This window comes from Pteropus medius, unplaced genomic scaffold, assembly GCF_902729225.1.
Source record: "Pteropus medius unplaced genomic scaffold, Ma_sr-lr_union100, whole genome shotgun sequence".
Classification (NCBI taxonomy): domain Eukaryota; kingdom Metazoa; phylum Chordata; class Mammalia; order Chiroptera; family Pteropodidae; genus Pteropus; species Pteropus medius.
This window is the reverse complement of record NW_024349797.1, coordinates 12942773-12962982: the sequence shown is the minus strand read 5'-3', so window position 1 is coordinate 12962982 and position 20210 is coordinate 12942773. Positions and strand designations below refer to the sequence as shown.

Genomic DNA, 20210 nt, shown 5'->3' with positions numbered 1-20210 from the left:
CAACATAATTGACATGTGAACATTTGTCATTTTGTATAGCTGATTTTGGTGACTTTGATCAGTATGAATCCCAGGACTTTCTTCAGAAATTTGCCTTGTTTCCTGTGGTAAGACTTCTTTTGACATTGGACTTTTCTTTAACAGTTTATTTCCATTCCCTTAATATTCCCCAAAATGAAGTTCACATGGTAGACTTCCTACACAGGAATAGTTTTAAAACATCAATTCCCTCTTATACAAACAACTCGAGAGTAAATGCTTTTTCTGTTGTACTCTTCTTGGTCCTTGTAAACCCACAGAAACTGAAGGGGCTGTAGGCACTGGGCTGCAGCCAGAGAAATTTTTTTTTGTGTTTGGATGTGAATCTAAAGAGAGGGATTCATTTCCAGTTTCTGGGGAACCAAGCAGAGATTTTGCTTTTCACGGAAGGCTCGAAACCTCACAAAGTTATTGAGGCGAATTTGGCTTCTCGTCAACGATTGAAAAAGCAGATGACAAAAAGACACTGCCTTCCTCTTTTTAAAGTCACTACTGATGGAATGGACAGGAAAACTGTGCACTGGAACAATGAAGGGAATGGCGTGCTTTTCTTCTGAGTGTCTACACAGCCAGCCAGGGAATTGTGCTGGGCTCCGAACTAGCTGATGGACGTGACCCAGCTGAAGTAACTCAGATGAACTTTCTCAGGGATGAATTGAGAAGGCAGAGCAAGTGTTTTGGCTCCTGAGCAGAAGCCACTCAATTGCTTAGAAAAATCATGACTACCTACTGAAGCGAAGCAACCTCATATTAATACTAGCCCTAGTTTTGCCTGATAGTGACAGGAGTTGGTAAGAGTCAGTAGCAGTGATTCTTCCTAAAAAATTTGGGTGATTTGTTTACGTATTTACCGTGCTATGTTTTCTTCAGGGGTGGTTACAAGATGAAAAAGTGTTGGAAGAAGCAACTCAAAAAGTGGCCTTACTGCATCAGAAATACAGGTAACGCTAAGAAATAAGAAATGGAAATAGCGTAGAACTAATGCCTGTGTGAATTTGAAATATGCATTGACACAATTAAATCTGGAACGTGACTACTGCTGCTGTGGCTCCTACTACTACTCTGAGCAGCCAACATTTATTTACATAGCATTAACTGTGTGCCAAGTGCTGGTCTACGCCCTTACCCGTATTAACTCATTTATTACCCATATTTTATCAATGAGGAAACTGAGAACGTTGAAAGCAGCCAGTCATTGAAGGGCACCAGTTCTTTGCCTGATATTTTAAAGGTTTTAGCTAACCTAATCCTGTGTAGGTAGATTGAAGATTAGGGAGACTTTTTTTTAAGTCTCCCTAATGCAGCAAGTTAAGGGTTTTTCTCTCTCCCACATACACCTTAGGAAGCTGTGTCTCTGTCCTGGGGAAGCTGTTCCAAGAGCTGCTGCTGTGTTTATTGCCCTGACCTACCCTTCTGGGTAGATAATGAATCTGTACTTGTTGCCCATAAGAAAAATTCTCTCCTGGAGAATGCTAGGTCTTATTCTAAACCGAATACCGCATGGTTCCAAGCACTTTATATATCATTAAATTCTTATAACTACTCTTTAAGGTAAATGTTATTATCTCCTTACAGATTGGGGAAGCCAAGCTCAAAAAAGACTAAATAACTTGCCCAAAGTTACAGGTGGTTGAGGTGGGATTTGAACCCAGGTCTGTCTAATTATAACCTATTGTTCATTCCCTCCCATTAAAAATAACCTTTTGCCTTTAGTCTCTCCCCATTCAAACCCATACAATCTCTCACAAAGGCTTAATCTTCCTAAAATATCACTTTCCTCTTATCTCCCTTCTCTCCTTCTCAAATGCTCATGAATCTTTTCTTGCTCTTCACTAGCCCGAGTTCATTACCCCTGGATTAAAGGCCTCCTATAAATTGGTTAAATCCTGCCTATCCACCTTTACCTTCTGCTGTCCCAAATGAACCGTTTCCCCCCAGCACAATTAATTCCTCAGGCATGCATTGCCTTGTCTTTTGTTACTTTCATTTATTCATGTGTGCATCTCCTTAAAAGATAGCTTATTACTATTATTCTCCATGAGGCAGGGTGCTGGATGCTGTGGCACAGAGATAAACAGAAAGATTCCCTGCCATCGGAGAATGTGTTTCCTGCCTTGCAGTCTAAGGGGTAGGCAGGACATCTCATTGTGGCAGTAATTCCAATATGAATAACAGAATATGGGAGCAGTGGGAATAATGTGCAAGGATGCAGCCGGTCTGCACAAACCAGGGGCATCTGACTTAGACTCAGGGCACTCACAGAAGGTGACAAGGAGTGATACACAGGCCAAGTCTTAGAGGATATTAGGGATTGACCAGGTACACAGATGAGTGATGGGTATACCAGATAGAGGGATTAGTGTGCGCACGGGCCTAGAGGCATGGGGGGAAATGGTGTACTCAGAGAAACGCAGAGTTCGGGATGGCCGCAGTGCGGGGTGCCTTGTGGGTATGAGGCGCGGCAGAAGGTGAGGCTGGAGAGGCAAGTTGCCACTCAGTTGGGCACCTTCTTTACCCCCGTCACCTTCCTACCCATCCTTGTAATTCTGTCACTGGAGCTAAAAAGAATTTCTATCCTCCTAACTCTTATTTCCTGCACTTCTACCATTTGGCATTTAGCACACGATGCGTGGTATCGCCTGATACTTTGGATAATAAGCAGTTACTCAGTGGTTGAGAAAGAATCCTCGCTTTTCCTGAAGCCGTTTTAGAGGGTTGTCTTATCCCCCACATTCCCCTTGCCTGCCTAAAGTACAGGGGATAGGGCCTTTTATAATTAACCCTCAGTGTGCAGCACAGTGCTTTTTTGCATGTGGTCAGTTTTCAGTAAATATTGATGGATTGATATAATCAATACAGATGCTTAGAGACTTGAAATGTTTATAATGTTTTGTGCCAAATTCATATGTAGTGTTTAGGAAAGCTTTCTTTTTTTTCATTTTTAGTTTCGTGAGCAATCAATCTTACTAACATCTTTTGGGTTGCAGAGGGCTCACAGCTCCTGATGCCGAGATGCTGTACATGCAGGAGGTAGAGAGAATGGATGGCTACGGAGAAGAGAGCTACCCTGCGAAGGTCAGTACACAGGACGCCAAGGCTGGGGCTCTCCACGGTCCATCTCAGCAGCTCCGAGAGGACGGTGGGAAGCCCAGGGATCCTTGCTGTGCCAAGGCTGAACACAAAAGTCCGGAGATGTAAAAGCTGGGGTCCTTGTGGCCAAAATTTTGTAGTAAAACACATTCCTGTTTTGCGGTTTATTCTTTGAATGCTCCTGAAAGAGCTTTCCTTAAGGCAGGGGTCCCCAACCCCCGGGCTGGTGGACTGATACCGGTCCATAGCCTGTTAAGAACCAGGCCGCACAGCAGGAGGTAAGCAGCTGACCAACAAGCGAAGCTTCATCTGTAATTGCAGCCGCTCCCTAGCATCACTGCCTCAGCTGCACTGCAGATCCTCAGGCGTTAGAGTCTCATAGGAGCACCGGTCCCTGGTGCCAAAAAAGTTGGGGACCGCTGCCTTACGGGTCCATCTCTTCCCACGTACATATTTTCAAGATGATAACATTTATAACTTTCAGACTTTTTTCCTTCAGAATAGTTACTCTACTCTAGGTCTTCCGAACATTTTATATCTGGGAGACAAGTTTAGGGCACGAGGTGTAGTTGTTGTAGTTTTCGTATTTCCGCTGCCTGAGTTTTTTTTTCTCTCCTTTTAGGATAGCCAAGGCAGCGACATATCCATTGGAGCATGTCTTGAAGGTATCTTTGTGAAACACAAGAATGGAAGGCCTCCTGTGATATTTCGGTATTTTTCTTACATCTTTCTGTGTGATATTTTTTAGTCCCTGTATCAGTTATATTGCTCATAAGTGTCTCCCAAGGTCTCAATAGGAAATGGAACTATGCCCTTCCTAGAATAAAATACCACCAGACTATAGCAGTTCTTTTGTAAGTGACTTTCTTCAAAACCAGATGTGCAGACAATAGTGCTTTATAATGATGGTCAACTTAAGAAATAGTTAAAAATATGTGCCCCTTTTCTTACCATATGGAGGCCATTCCTTGGATGTGAATTTCCATTTCAGCTTTGGTTTCTAGGGCTGTTTCTTGTGGAAAATGTAGGGCTCTCTCTGACTCTAGTAAATTCCTAAAATATGAACATCTAAGTACATTGCAGTTACGTTTTGTAATGGTGATTTTTTTTTTCTTCTGATTAAAAGAAAATGATAGTATTCATTTGTGGAAATCGTAAAATGTCTGTATAAGACAGGTAGGAAGGATATAAAGCCGTGTGCTAATAGTGGCTGAGCAGTGATATTGCAGGTGATATAAATTTCCTTTTCAGTATTCTTTGTTCCAGTATCTTAAAGATAGTAAATCGAACCATGTCGTTCAATCCCTTTTCATACCTTAAAATTCATAATCTAGGAAATCTGAAGTGTCATTTAATAGAAATATTTGCAGGCTTACCGAGATACTACCTATTTTGATTTTATCATCTTGATGAAAAATTAAAAATTTATGTTGTTTTTATAAAGTAGTAAAATATTATGTCAGTTTTGTCAAAATCTGTCTCAGCAGTTCTGAGAGGATAGTGGGAAGCCTGGGCATACCCGCTGTGCCATGCATTTCTAGGACCTAATACAATTTCTGGCGTGGTGGAAATGGGTGCCCTTTAAGATGTTTGTTGAATGAAGGAAGGAGGCTTTGGCATCCAGCTAAAATAGGAAATTTTGATCGCGCTAATCTGGCAAATGAGGACAAATAGATTTTACATTCTGAAATACTCTTTGTCTTCATTTAGTAAACATTTACTTTGTGCAACTTGGTGTTGTCATCAATTAGAAGGTGCACACTAGCCGATTAAAACAACTATTTTCTTTCTGAAATAATTAACAAATATTAACATATGCATCAAGCTCAAGAAGGAAAACTCTTATCTGCTAGTGTGAACGTGAGCACACACTTTGCCGTTTCTGTTTGTTGTCCTTTAGGTGGCACGACATCGCTAACATGTCCCACAATAAGTCCTTTTTTGCATTAGAGCTGGCAAATAAAGAGGAGACCATCCAGTTTCAGACTGTGAGTAAATGTTAGGAATCCTCACGGAATGTTTTTCCTGAAAGTTAAGTTAGTATTCGCGTGTGCGTGTTTGCGGAGGTGGCATTAAAATCATAATGTTTCACAGTTTTATAAAATGTAAAATTTTATGACATTTTGCATGATAGCACTTGGCAAAAGTAGTTGCTCAGTAAATATTATTGTTGAATGAACGAGTCCTTGAATAAATAGTCTCTGGTCATGATAATCTTTAAATTAAATTTAAGGGAGAAAATAAGCACTAATATTTTAATTCCCCTTGATAAGTGAATGGCTGTGTAGAAATATTATTTCATAGTTATTTGTTTTTGCTCTCTTGACAAAGGCAATATTAAGTCACCGAGTCAAACATTTGGTTTAAAAATGTCTTTGAGAATCTATTTGTCAAACTAAAAGCTGATATTCTCATAATTTTTAAATTTCTAAGTCATTTTGAAATTGTTTAATATAAGAATCACAGTTAGTTTTTTTGTTCTAATAATTAAAATCATAATTATAGCATTCCTATGATAGGCACATTATTTGAAAATGAAGGAGTGATGGTGTGTTAAAAGTGACTTGACATACTATGTCACCCAATCATGTCTTGTCCTCACATAAACTCTGTATCCAGTTGTAAATGTGCTTTCATTTATTTTGTGCATATTTTGTTTGCTAGGAAGACATGGAAACAGCAAAATATGTATGGAGGCTCTGCGTTGCACGGCACAAATTTTACAGACTAAATCAGTGCAGCCTGTGAGTATATCCTATTAGTGGAAATTGTAGAAAATAATGAGTTTAGAAATTTTCATCTTGAGCTGCATTATGCCATGAGAATGGTAAATTTTATGAAAATGATGTCATTTTCATGACATTTTTATAATAAACCTTTTGCTTTTGTGTATTAAAATATTTCTCAAGCATTTTCATTTTAGCTTTCAACCAACTTTTAATAACTATAGATGTGCCTTTAAGATCTCTTTTGGCTGTTTACTAGAATCATTCTAATTCTGAGCGTTATTTAGGAATATCCTGTAATTTTTTATCAGCATTTTGAGTAATTGAAGATGATTGCTTTTCAAGCCACTTGAAGAATTTATGCCCCTTCTTCCTAATGTACATTTTTCGTAGCCTCTGCTGCGTCGTTCTCGTCAGCACACAAACATGCCGTAATATGTCTTAAAACACTTCCTTTATTCCTCATGTCCTCTAGCCATAGCACCATATCTCTGCTCTCTGTTACAGCAGATACCTTCGAAAGAGTCGTATCTACTTGCTTTCTCTCCTTCCTTCCACTGTGTTTCTCCTAAGCTACCCTATCACTGACACTGCTTCTCACCGTGACAGTGACCTTTATCCAGTGGTCATTTCAAGATCCTTCCACTTGACTGCCCAGCAGCACCCAACCTCTGACCGCCCTTCCTTCTCGCACCCTGCTCTTCCTTGGGTGTCGGGGCCTCACCCTCTCTTGCTTTTTCTCTTTCTGTGCTGCTTCTTCCCAGTCTCCTTTGCTGGTTTCGTCGTCAGACCTCTTCCCTATCTATTCTCGTTCTCTAGGGCGTTCACCTTGCCTCAGGCTTAAAAGTAGCATCTGCTGAGCGTGCATCTGCTTTTCTCGCTGCATCTTCTCCCTGAGCACTTGACTCACATATCCCACTGCCTTCTTGACATCTCCACTTGGGTACCTAAGAGGCAGCCTTAATTCAGTACGTCTAAAGCCAAACTCTTGATTTGCTCTTTCTCTTCCGGCCCCCAGACCTGCTTTCTTCCTTCTTTCCTATTTCAACAAGTGGCAGCTGACCATTTTCACCCAGTCACCATAGACTGTCATCTGGAACACTGCAGTAGCCTTCTGACCCTTGCCCTTCTGTGCCTGTCCTGCCCGTAGCTTACTTTCCACGAGTCAGCCAGAATGATCTTAGTTTGACACGAGTCAAATCCTATCGCTCTTCTTAAAACCCTGCACTGGCATTCGTCCCATTATATTTGAAAGTACCAGGCCGTATGCCATCTGGTCCTTGCCTGGTTCCATCCTTGTTTGCTTTAGCCGCCTGCTCACTCACCCTGTTCCAGCCGCACTAGCATCCTCTCTGGTCTGTGTGCGTGTTTCACCACTGGGGATGCTGTCCCTGCCCCTGCTTCTGTCTGAAATGCTCCTCTCCCATGTCCTCATGTGCCTCGCTCCCTCATCTCATCAGTGTCTCATCAGAGGTGCCCTCTTTAAGAGGCTGCTACCTGTCTCTCTTTCCTTACTCTGTTTTATTCTTCATAGCACTCAGCACCACTTGAATTTATATGCTTGTTTGTTTACTTGTTTATTGTCTGCATCCCCTCCCTGCAGGTAAGCCTCCCTGCCATGTGGCGGACAGGCATTCTCCCTGTCTTAAGCCCTGCATTCCCAGTGCTGAGCAAGGGCCTGGCCCACATTTGCCGTGATGAATTTGTTGAATGAGTCTACAGAAACAAGCGTGAGGAGCTCTGACCTGGCATGTCTGTGGTACAGTAGGAGCCCTCAGGAGAAGGGTACCTAGCCCAGAACCCCTGAGTTAGGGACGGCTTCCCAGTGGAGTGACATCCTAACTGAGACCTGGTTTCGCTCCATCCCCTTTTATCTAAATTGTCCTCTGGCTCATTGCAGTTGCCTCCCATCTGGCCTCACCTGCCCCATCTGACCTGGCTCCAGCCTGTCTTCTGTATGGATGAGTAAAAGATGTAACACTGCTCTCAAAGTTAGAGGTCAGGACCAAACTCGAGCCTGTTCCTCCCAAACACCCTTCCTCAGCTCTGGGGTTAAGTGCAGTCTCCTGGGGTCCTCTGGGCTCATCTGCCCAGCTGACCCTCGATCCGGGCTCCCAGAACCCATCAGTCGTCACAACGCTGATGCCTCTCGCAGCCCTACGCCTTGGCTAGAATGTCCTTCGTCCTCTTCTCTGGCAGACTCAGTCCAGGTTAAATGCAGCCACCCCAGAGTCCACCGTGCTTCTAGTTTGCTTAGTCCTCAGTACTATTCTCAAAGTCCTGTTGTTTCCCTTCCATTTTCATAACGATCCTAATTCAGTAATTGCCTTACGTGTGTCAAGCATTTTGCTGAACGCTTTTATCTCCTTCAGTCTTTACAGTAACTCTGTTTGATACAATTATCGTTGCCCTTGTATAGGTGAAGGTTTGGAGACTTAGAGAAGTGACGTGTCATACCCCTGCCATACGACTAGCAATCGGGAGCAGTGAGACTAGAGCCTGTGCTCTTAGCCACTGTGCTAAACTGCTAGAGTGTTCCTGTCTGCTGTCTTGATGTGGGTGTGACTAGTCTGTCTCATTGGACGGAGCTCCATGCTGGCAGGCTCTCTCATTCACAGTCGTCCCCAGGTGTCTGGCTTAGCGTCCCTTCCAACCATGTTTTTATCTGAGTCCTACTGCTGGTCTGGTGATGGGATTTGGAAAGCACTAGCTGATAGGGAGGACCAACCCTGCTTTCTGGTGGGCGTAGGGAGCCTCTGCTCAATGGCTTGGAGTTCTGGGTGCATCTGTGTGTGAAAGTGCTCCCCCTGGTGGCTAGGTTCAGAGGTGCCGCTAGTCTAGGATAGTTGCTTTCCAGTCTCCTCTGGGCTGGCCTGGTTACCCCAACCATGTGTGACATTATTTTTGTGCACAAGTGTGTTCTGAGATTCAAACAGTAGATATGTGGTCTGTTGGACCACAGCCTTTTCATAAGTATAAAGCCTTTCATAAGTCTTAAGAGTATTCATAATATTGAGCCATGATTACCTCAGTTCATTCTTTTTCTGGAAAATAAGAGAGAATCAGTCATTTTGAATAAATCATAAAATATAATCCCTTTCTGTTAGGCTTCCATATTGGTTGGTGGTATTACCTTTTTTAAAAAGTTTTTTTTTTTTTTTTTTTTTGGCAAAACCACCTGATAGTTGTAAAATTAGAGGGAAAAGAAATTATTGTCTGTTTGTGGTAAATGATATGGTCTTTTAAGGCTCCCAACCTCTACTGTTTAGTCATATTTAGTATTTTAATGATTCTGAAGTGTTGGTAGATTTGCCTCATGGTCCAAATGAGTAAACTCCAGTGTGGTGAGCCTGCAGCAGGCCTGGAAGTAGGCGTCTGGTTCCGGCTGGGGCCGCTGGTAGCCCAGGAGGTGGATTCTGACTTCACTCCTTGAGTGTCCCCTTCCCCAGCCCTCGATCTTGACATATAATGTAATGGCGTTTGAGTTGGCCTTCTGAGATTCATCTGACCTTGACGCAGATTACTGCATTTTAGAATTCATAGAATGGCATGATCCATCATCAGACTTGCCTCCTCCCTCCACTTTTAAACAAGGAACTTTAGGTAACAGAATCATCTTATTTTACTTGGGCCTTAAAAATGTTGGATAACAACAATTTCTTTTTGCTTTTTAATTTATAAAACGGGATAATAGGACCTTGCTTAATATTCTTTTAGGGTTGGATGCGGAATTAAATGAGAATGTCAGTTTCTTAGGTCAACGTCTTCTTCCAGCCCCCTATCCCCCACCCCAACCCCCAGAGCTGGTCATGCTGTAATCAACCTCTCGAATTTATGTGAGGAAAAGCCTGGGAGACAAAAGGAGTCTTGAGAGGGTTCTTGGTGTAGGAGGCTTTCTCTCTTCTCTGTGGAGGGGAAGAGTGGGCAGAATGGCATCTCCCAACCTGCACAGCCAAGTGACAGAAATTTCAGCAGACTTTCTCTGGAGGGGAGGTTGGATTTCAGTGGTTCCCTGGTGTGTCCATCCTCTTGCCTCCATGGAGCTTGCAGATCAGTTGGGGTTGAGGAGAGGGGTCAGATAATGGATCGTTAGGGACCTGTGCTCAGGAGGTTGACAGACCTGCCTGGTTCAAATGCCGGTTTTGCTACTTACTGCCCATGTGACCAGGAGTAATTTACTTAATCTAAGTATCAGTTCCCTCATCTGTAAAATCAGGGTAGTAACCAGCCTCCCTCACGGGCTTGGTGTTTAGATTCCGCAAGCTAATCACGTACGGTCTTTGGCGCCGTTTCAAAAAGCATTTCTTATTTATTTTACTCAAGCTTGCAGCCTTTTCTTATTTTGTTTTCTCCAGTTCACACAGTCCCATGATTCTTTCAAATTGTTCACGTGTCTCATTTTTTAGCAGCACCCATTGGCATAGTAACTACCCAAAAGTCCAGAAAACACAACTGAGTTGCACACCATTTCCTCTTGTGGACTAAGTGGAGGAGAGCTGACCTCACAGTAAATTCCCTTTACAAGAATATCAGCAAGCAGAGAGAGGGGGTTAGAATAGTAGAACTGATGACGAGGCCGACAATACCAGTTTGGCAGGAGGAAGATGTACTTGTGTGTTTGTGTTTAGCAGAAGCATCCTCCGCAGTGGCCAGCGTCGCCTCCGTACCGGGTGCTGCCAGCAAGGACGGCGAAATAGATAGCATATGTGGGAGTGGCTGCCTGTGCCCTAAGCTCTGCGTCCTTGGATTCTGTGTGTAACACACACGTTTATTTTTGCCGCAGGCTGGGCAACTCCGGACACGTTGGAGGATTTTATCAGCAATCCTTTCTCTCCACTTCTGAATTTTGAATTTATAGTACTTTAAAAGTTCAGTCCACTTAGTGAGTCTCTGGAACAAATATAAACTTCAAAGGACCAGTTTGCCTAAACCTGGCCCTGACAATGGAGAATGAACAAAGACAACAAATTTCAAGGCTAGGAAATGCAGGGTCTTCAAATTCTGGACAGTGATTTTAGGAAATATCGATGCGCAGTTAGGAATCTTTAAAAAAAAAAAAAAGCACAGACACACTATCCAGACTCATTTCACTCCTTTACCAGTATGTATAATATTTTACTGGTTGATACAGGTATTTTTGCAGTCTCATAAACATCCATTTTATTGTTGAGTAACATAATACAGGTAAAATGGAGCATCCTTTGGAAAAGAGACATCTATTCATTAACAACCTTAATACATTCCAGTGATATTGAATGGAGATTATTAAAGAAAGCATTAAAGCATTTAAGTCAACTCGTAAAAGCATTGTAGTCACGTGGCATTGTTCTTAATAAGCATTAATTTTCTTTTAATCTCAAAAATCTTGTAAAAATAGGCTAATATTCAGGGTTTGAATATAAGACCAGTTGATAGAATGCTAAGAATAATGTTAGTTTATGATAGAATGCTAAGAATAATGTTAGTTTATGAAGCTCGATATGGAAAATTTGCTGATTAAATGGAGCGAGTGTCCACTTTGTGATTATGGATTTTCTAGTAATTAGTCCTTAGAACGCTATAACCAAAGGTCATAAAATATTTTTGTAATCAGTAATTACGTGTCACATAAGCTCATGAGCCAAGGACAGGTGGTAAAAGGTTTTTTAAAAATGCTTTGACAAAATTATGTAAGTCATCAACAAAGCCAAGAATCCTCTGTGTTTAGATTCCTAGATCTTACTTGTGATAAAACCGACCACACACAAGGACAAAAAAAATGCCTGCCTCTGTTTAAAAATGATAGAATTACAAATGGACTTTTCTGTTTGTTCCTTTTTGACCAGATTTTATTGAAAGGTGGAACTTGTTGTGAATAGTTTAAAATCTCCTTTCCTCTGATAAATATCAGTGGCACTTCTGAATATCCTCATTTCCTTTTAAAAAGTACATTTAAAACCAATCAGAAGTTTCTTGAAAGAAAAGTAAATTAATGAGTTTACCATAGGCCCACTGAACCAAATTTTCTTTTTTGCTTTCCCTAACTTATAGCTTCTTGAGTTACCAAAGTTAAAATTTATCTCTTTGTTATGTTTGTAGGCTGTGGTTAACAGGCTTTTAATTAAAGGTGGTTCCCATTGCTGTGGGCTTTAGGGCTGGCAGGTGATGGCCACCCCTCGGGACCGTTAGTGGAGGTGGCCAGTGCTGACCCAGGCCCCCGGGAGAGACGCGCTTGCACTGAATCTTGCTTCCCCTGGGATGAGTTTGTGGGCGATCTCATCTCGCCTTGCCCTTTTCCCCTCTACTTATGGTCACTCCAGGGGTTTTTTCCTGGCTGGACCAGGGGAATTTACTGCTGCTGTCCCCCACCCCCGATGCTCCAATGAGGAGGCTGAGACCTTGGAATGTGGCCAGAGGGGTCTGGGCAGCAGGAAAGGGCGGAGGCCCAACCGAGGGACAGAGAATCTCCTCTCTTTTCTCAAGTTTATGGTTGGATCCCTTTGTCTTTCTTACTCTAGAGGATTTGTCACTTTGCCTTCCTTTTAATTTATTTTGGTAGAATTAGGAAGAGTATGAGTGTGTGTATATGATGAGCATGTCTATATATCTCTACCTCCTCAAAGACATGTTTTGTTTTACAGGCAAACGCAGACCGTCACAGTGAACCCAAGCAGGAGGAGGCCTTCCTCAAGGATGTCACTGGTGAGAAAGAAGGAAAACTATGATCGCCGTGTTTCTTTTAGTGAAGTCATCTTCGTTAATAAAATTGGCTTTCGGTAGTGTTTAAGTTTGAACCACAAGTATGTCAATATTTGATTTGTGAACCACAAGTGTGTCGCTTTTGAGCAAAGAAATGGTGATTTTTTTTTTCCATAGGTTAAGCCCAATATTTATATTACATATAGTATTTATTATATTACACATATTTAAATATTAGGTCCAACCTAACATTAAAAATTTTGAGAATTAGCCAAGAATAATCAGAATTTAGTGGATATTTAAAATACTAGACAATTTTGCCTAATAAGATTAGTTATATTACATATAAGCTTCTTATGTTCAGATGTTTATATAAGAATTCAGGAAATTTGTGTCTATTCCTTCTTGATGCTTGTGGATGCAGCTTGTTTTCTTGTGCTTTCCAATGTCTGAGATCAGTGCATAGGGCTTATCTTGCCATTTTGAGAAACATTGAAAATGACAGATATATTAAGAGCTATAGGGTCTTCATGTTTACATTTCATGTAAAATATATTTGACTCCTTTAGAAGCTTTTTAAGCCAGCAGAAAATTATTTTATATATATCACATAGTCATAACCCTGTTTTGAACTTTCCATTTCTCAGCCTAAACCCCAACCCTATGTGATGCCTCCCCCACCCCAGCTGCATTATAATGGACATTATACAGAACCATACACCTCTTCCCAAGGTAAGGTACACTATTGCTCAAATGCCTTACACAGTTAATACAATTTGAATGAATTATGGAGATTTGGAGATCTTGAAGCCAGAATAATATTTGGCTGCAGTTACATCTAAAATTGTTGTCACGATTATAGCCACTCTGGATTCATAGAATAAGCTACCATTATATGCAATTTCTTGGACATATGTAGAAAACATGCAGTACCGTAGTCCACCCAAATCCACGGGGGATCCCCAGTTTCAAGACCTCCCCATGGATGCCTGACACCACGGACAGTACCGAACCCTGCATGGACTGTGTTTTTTTCCTATGCGTACATACCTACGATACAGTTTAATTTATAAACTATGGACAGCAGGAGATTGACAATGATACCTAAGAATAAAATAGAACAGTGGTAACAATATGCTATGATAACAGTTATATGAATGTGGTCTCTCTCTTCTCAAAATATCTTCACTTTTCCGTTTAATATTTTTGGACCATGGTTGACCACAGGTAAATTAAAAGCAAAATAGCATGGGCAACGGGGTATACTGTATTAAATTTTTAAAAAATTAAGTTTATTAAGGTAACATTGGTTCATAACATCATGGAAATAGCAGGTGCACAACATTGTAATTCGATATCTGTGTGCTCTGCTGTGTGCCCGTCCCCCGGACCCGGCAGCTTCCTCTCCTTACCATGTATTTGACCCACTTTGCCTGTTTTGCCCTCCCTCCCTCCCCTCCCTCCCTCCCTCCCTCCTCCCCTGGTAATTGCTATTCTGTTGTCTGCATCTATGAGTTGTGTTTTTTTAGTTCATTTGCTGCTGTTTCGTTTTATATTCCACGTATGAGTGAAATCATACAGTTTTTGTCCTTTTCTGACATGCTTATTTCACTTAGCATAATGCCTTCAAGATCCATCCATGTTGCAACGAATGGCAATATTTCATCTTTTTAATGGCTGAGTAGTGTTCCAGCGTGTGTGTGTGTGTAACATCTGACTCATTTGTTGATGGACAGACACTTCGGTTGTTTCCTCTTGTGTACTACAAATAATGCTGCAGGGAACATAGAGGTACATATGTCTTTGTGAAATAGTGTTTTCATAGTTAGGGGGTAAATACCTAGAAGAGGAATTGTCGGATCATCTGCATTATTTGGCCCATTGGCACTTCTTCAAGCTGGTTCCCGTTAAGTCCTGTAAATATTCCCCCATTAATCCTTGAGTGTTTCTTTGTTTACCGGTACAGGATGTCCCAGGTTCATTTTGCTTTTTGCTCACCTGAGATGTTCCCATTGTAAAGGTTTAAGTATTTTTATTTTAATTTTCACTTGATTAGTACAGGGAGCTGTATTTAAGACAGCGCTTCCAAAGCCGAATCTCAAGCATCCATTCAACCGACATTAACTCTCTACTCTGCCTACAAGGCTCTGCTCTAAAGGCCAAGGAGACTGGCGCAGAGACGTCGTTCTATACCTTAAGAGGCTTAGAATCTAGTACACAAATAACAACAAACACACAAGAGAACGTGATGGTTGATGGAGATGAGGTAGAGCAGGCGATTGCCGTGCCGATCAGCGGAAGAATGACTCTCAGCGCGCTGGGGAGATTGAGAAGGGCTTTCTGGACCTCAGGAGATGGGTGGGTATCAACAGGTAGGGAGAGGGGCGGGTGCCAGGTTGAGGTTGCTCTCGTTTTGGGGGGACAGCGAATGCCATAGCACAGAATGGGTACGAGGGTGTTTGGAGAGTAAAGTAGTCCAGTGGCTCACATAGGGCACTGGTAGGAAATGATGTGGGGAGGGACCAGAAGGTGGCTTGTGATCGTGTTGGTTGTGCCAGGCCTTATGGTAAAGATGAGCATTCCATGCAGCGAGGTGGGCAGTAGAGGGGAGCAGTGATTTGGGGTTGGATTCCGAGAGTGTCCACGTTGGGGTGTTTTTTACTGTCTTCACTGTCCTCTCCCCCTTGCTCCCTGCCCTTGTCTGGTTTTGCGACCCCAGCTCCTCCTGCTTCTCTCTGCATTGCTGGTGCTTCCTTCCTACTCGTCCTCTTTCCTGGGTCTACAAACAGCCTAGTACTTTTTCCTCTCCTCTCTCTTCCAACTGCAGTTTGAGACATGCCCCCACCCCGCGGTTACCCCCACTCCTGTTACCTCACTTCTGAGAGCAGCGCCTGCATGCTGCCTCTGTCTGGTTATCCGTTCACTCCTTCCGCCTTTGCTGCTCTGTTCCAGCTGCCCTTTCCGGCGGCCCCGGCGCCCCACACATCCTCCTCATCAGATTCCGGCATCCTTTCCTTCTTGAGTAATCTCTTCTGGGTGTGCTGGGTTCTCCCTCTTCCTCCTGCACCTCGGGGGATGTTCGCTGCCCTGCAGGTCTGTCCCTGGCTGCCTTCCCTCCCTTTACAGGCTTCCACCGCAGGCTCACCTGCATTTCAGACTTTAGCAGTGATAGCTGTTGGATCTGTGTTTCTCACCCCTTCATCACTCCTGTGCTCCAGCCCCACACTTCCATCTGTCTGATACGTGGCCGTGACAGCGAAGGGAGAGCTACAGCACGTAAAGTCCCCAGTGGGGGGCCTGGCTTATAGTAGACACACGGTAAATAGTAGCAGCTATTACAGCTTGCCCAACATTGATTGAAACATTAAATTTGAGCTCTATACTCTACATGCCTGTCCCTTTTCACGTTTCTTCATCTTTTTTTATGAAGTCAATCTCCTAGTTACTTGGATTCCAAAATGAATATAATATTTTTTGTTTTGCCTTCAACATCCAGTCAGTTGCAAATCCTATTGCCTCTAACTTCATAAAATATCTCTTCCATATTCCCTCTCCCTGTTCCTCTGCTACTGATTCATTCTAGTTTTTTTTTTTTTTTTTTTTTTTTTTTAACTGCTCACTAGTTATTGTGTCACAGGAGCTGATATCTTCAACCTGCACTCTCCCTGGTTCATCTGACACACAGATGCCAGGCTCATCTCATCTCCGTGGCAATCATGCCCTTGCCTGGTGTTCAACACTGTCTGTGGTCCTCCCTCGTGTTACTTTGGCAATCTTATTTCCCACTGTGTTTTTGCTTCTCTCTGGCACCCGATGCTGCAGTCAGGCTGAGCATGCCTCCTAAGCGTGGTCTCTGGCTTTGCCCTCGCTGCTCTGTCAGAGTGCCCTTATCCCATGCACCCTCCTGCCCTCATGCTTCCGTCCTGTCAGGATAGGCTGCATTGCACCGTGGGAACGAACAGTTCTAAATCTCCGTGGCTTGCATGGTAAAGGTTACTCCTCGCTCAGGTTACCTGTCAACCGTGCGCTGGCAGGAGGACCCTGCTCCATGTCCGCCTTCCTCAGGGACTCAGGCTGCGGCAGCCTCTTCCATCTGGAATGTTGTTGATCAGGGCTGCAGGGGGAAGGGAGCATAGAAACTGGCTGTCAACACTCTGCTCACGTTCCCTTGACCATTACTAGTCACATGGCTGTGCACGATCTCCAGAGGTAAGGAGGCGTCATCCCGCGTGCACTTGGAGGTAGACCTGGCTACTGACGAAAGCTGGGCCAGCCTGCCCCACCCACCTGTAACGCCAGTGGGTGGTTTTTGAGCTTCTCTTCCCTGCCTGTCAACAGGTCCAAGCTGGAAGTGACCCTTCCCTTCTCTGGACTTCTGCAATATGTATCCCTGTAAATTGTAGCACTTCCTTGAATTACGGTGATTTTGTACCTACCTTTCCCCTTTTATTTGCCCAGATTTCAGTCATCCCCCTCCACATCCCTTCTTAGCACAGTTTTCACATATACAGGCACACAAACGGATGGTTCACGGGGCACACAGAGGTGCCTGGAGGCAGGGGGATCAGGTGGGTGGGGCTTGTGCTGGTCCAGACAGACTGTGCTGGCCGTGAGAAAAGGGTGACTGCAGAGACTCAGATGATGTGTGGTCCAGATACCGGAAAAGCATGGGGGTAAGGAAGCGGTGTGCATCTGCAGGACGAATGCGATGCTGCGTTTGCATCCCGTTTCTTCGTGGCTGTGTGCCACCATAATGAAGTCCACACACCAGACTGGAGCATTTGTTTTGGCGATCACTTGTCTACTGGCCCCTAGTGAGATGCACGGCTTCTGGTGACACTGTTGGACTGGGAGAGGCTCAGGCCCTGATCAACTATTGCCCTTTTATGCTCATCCTGGAAGAATTTATACAAATAGCCTACAATTCCACTTAAGGAATTACAGACAGCTGGTACTTGAACTAGCTCAGCATCAGCGGGCTATGCCCCCACCAGGGAGAGAAAGCAGTCAGTGGCCCCATGCCTCTAGTGGTATCTCTGCCTGCATCTGCCCAGCGTTCCAGAAAGTCTCTGGTAAAACACATCTCACTGACTTTCAGAAAAACAATGTTTTATGACACAATTGTGCTCTTAATATTGGGCTTAGATTTGGCTAATCTTTATCAGGTGCCAGGCCCTGGATACCACCCTTAGAGGAGGCAGAGCCAGTCACGGTCCTATAAATGAGGAAGCCGGGGCCCCAGGAAGTGACATACTCAGGTCACTTAGCTATGTGGGTAAAAAGCCAGGCCACTTCAGCCTGGATTTTTATAAGCTGCATTGAAAATGCCATCAACATTCAGGACCTATCTCAATATTTGTCTGGAGTAATTTAATAGGTTTAAGAAATCTCATTTAAAAATATATTTTAAATGTCCCCCAGATAACCTCTTTGTGACCAACCAGAACGGGTGCTATTGTCACTCTCAGACAAGTTTGGACCGAGCACAGATAGAGCTCAGCGGCCGGGTCCGGAACGGCAGTGTCTACAGCGCACACAGCACTAGCTCCTTGAACAACCCTCAGCCCTGCTTGCAGCCCTCGCCCATGTCCTCCAACCCGAGCATCACTGGGAGTGACGTCATGAGAACCGACTACGTCCCATCCCACCGGCACAGCGCCCTGATACCCCCGTCTTACCGCCCGACCCCTGACTACGAGACGGTGATGAAGCAGCTCAACAGAGGGATGGCGCACGCAGAGAGGCAGAGCCGCTCGCTGAGAAACCTCAGCATCGGCAACTCGTACGCCTACAGCCGGCCCGACGCGCTGGTCTACAGCCAGCCCGAAATTCGGGAGCACGCCCACCTCTCCTCGCCCCAGTCGGCCCACTATCCGTTCAATCTGAACTACAGCTTCCACAGCCAGTCTCCGTACCCCTACCCCGCGGAGAGGCGGCCCGTGGTGGGCGCCGTCAGCGTGCCCGAGCTGACCAACGTGCAGCTCCAGGCCCAGGAGTACCCGGCCCCCAACATCATGAGGACGCAGGTGTACCGCCCGCCCCCGCCTTACCCGCCCCCGAGGCCGGCCAACAGCACCCCGGACCTGTCCCGCCACCTCTACATCAGCAGCAGCAACCCGGATCTCATCACCAGGCGGGTCCACCACTCGGTCCAGACCTTCCAAGAAGACAGCTTGCCGGTGGCGCACTCTCTCCAGGAGGTCAGCGAGCCGCTGACCGCGGCCCGGCACGCCCACCTGCAGAAGCGGAACAGCATCGAGGTGGCTGGGCTGACGCACAGCTTCGAGGGCCTGAGGCTCAAGGAGAGGACCATGTCGGCCTCGGCCGCGGACGTGGCGCCGCGGGCTATCAGCGCAGGCTCGCAGCCAAATGTTTTCATCGAAAGAACAAAGCGAGGAGAGCCGGACGAGCAGGAGGGCCTGAGATACGGCCACCACAAATCCCTTTCTGACGCCACCATGCTGATACACAGCAGTGAGGAGGAGGAGGAGGATTTTGAGGAGGAAAACAAAGCACGGGCTGCGCTCTCCCTGCGGGCACCTGAGTCCCGGGGGAGTTACTCCCAAGAGCCGCCATCTGGCTACTCCTGTGCCTCGGTCACACCGGTCGCGGGTCCTCTGCACATTCTCGAGCCCAAGTGCCACGTCACAGAGGCTGAGCGCCGGGCGAGGGAGGGCAGCCCCGTGCGCATGCTTGCGGAGGCCCAGCGGCCCAGGAGGGACGGGCTGCTGACTCCCTCCATGTCCGAGTCCGACCTCACCACGTCGGGGCGGTACCGAGCGCGCAGGGACTCCCTGAAGAAGAGGCCAGTGTCAGACCTCCTGTCCGGAAAGAAGAACGTCGTGGAAGGGCTCCCGCCGTTAGGGGTGAGTGCGCAGGTGTGTCCCAGCCCGGACGAGTGTGGCGCAGGTGTGTCCCAGCCGGCACCAGGCCCTTTCAGCCTGTTCTCTCTACGCTTCCTCCCCTCTGTGTCTCCTTTGACCCCCAGCTTCTGATGTTTTTCACCTTTTTTCCTTTCAATTTTTGAACCCCCACCCCCACACCCCCGATGTTTGACTCTTTTTATCTTATTTGGAACACGTTTGCGTTTGATTGTCCGTGAAAATAATGGGATCGATTAGAATTTTAGTGGTTTTCTAGAGATAATTAAACGAAGTGAAAATGTAAATGTAGGAGGCTGCATGGTATGGGATGGAAAGGAAAGAAAGAATGAAGCGTTTTAGCAAGGCAGTGGGGAGGGAGAGGAAGTTAATTCCACGACCTTAGCCAGGATTGCCCTGGGACCACCCGTTGACAGCACCCTTTGCCGCCGAAGCAGCCGCTGTTCTGTTTGCTGAGTTTGCTTGGGCGATGTCTGAGAGCAGCCTCCACGGAAATGCTCCCAAAGCGTCTTTACGCTGGAGTCACACGGCTGCAGCGGCAGATGTGCGGCCGGGGTCCCTGAAGGTCGGGCAGTGATTCTGGAGTTGGGGAGGTGGCACTCTGTCAAGAGGGCTCCAGATGTCTTTAAAAGAGTAAATGAACTAAGAATCTAAGGAAGGTTCCTTGTAGAAAACGTGCTCTTTAATTTTCAGTATAATAACCATGAACTAATTAAGCACTTCTTAAAGATTGAAAGCAAAATGTAAAAGCAAAACACGACCCCATCTGCCATTCCCAGAGCATGTACCATGTGCC

At 45.0% G+C, this 20210-nt stretch overlaps 1 protein-coding gene and 1 long non-coding RNA gene across 3 annotated transcripts in view; both read left to right on the top strand.

Annotated features, from left to right (window-relative positions):
• Window positions 1–20210, top strand: part of PTPN21 (protein tyrosine phosphatase non-receptor type 21) — a 63749-nt gene that overhangs the window by 32711 nt on the left and 10828 nt on the right. For both annotated transcript variants that reach the window (XM_039883979.1, XM_039883978.1), the window contains 9 exons: window positions 40–107; window positions 910–980; window positions 3027–3114; window positions 3752–3840; window positions 5030–5117; window positions 5794–5873; window positions 12476–12536; window positions 13181–13265; window positions 17955–19399. In XM_039883979.1, the coding sequence (XP_039739913.1) occupies window positions 3052–3114; window positions 3752–3840; window positions 5030–5117; window positions 5794–5873; window positions 12476–12536; window positions 13181–13265; window positions 17955–19399 (1911 nt within the window). In that variant the 5' untranslated portion in view covers window positions 40–107; window positions 910–980; window positions 3027–3051. The remainder of the gene's footprint in view (window positions 1–39; window positions 108–909; window positions 981–3026; window positions 3115–3751; window positions 3841–5029; window positions 5118–5793; window positions 5874–12475; window positions 12537–13180; window positions 13266–17954; window positions 19400–20210) is intronic.
• On the top strand, window positions 5880–10916 carry LOC120619590 (uncharacterized). The gene is made up of 2 exons (XR_005657567.1): window positions 5880–7614; window positions 7756–10916. It is a non-coding gene; the product is annotated as an uncharacterized LOC120619590 (long non-coding RNA).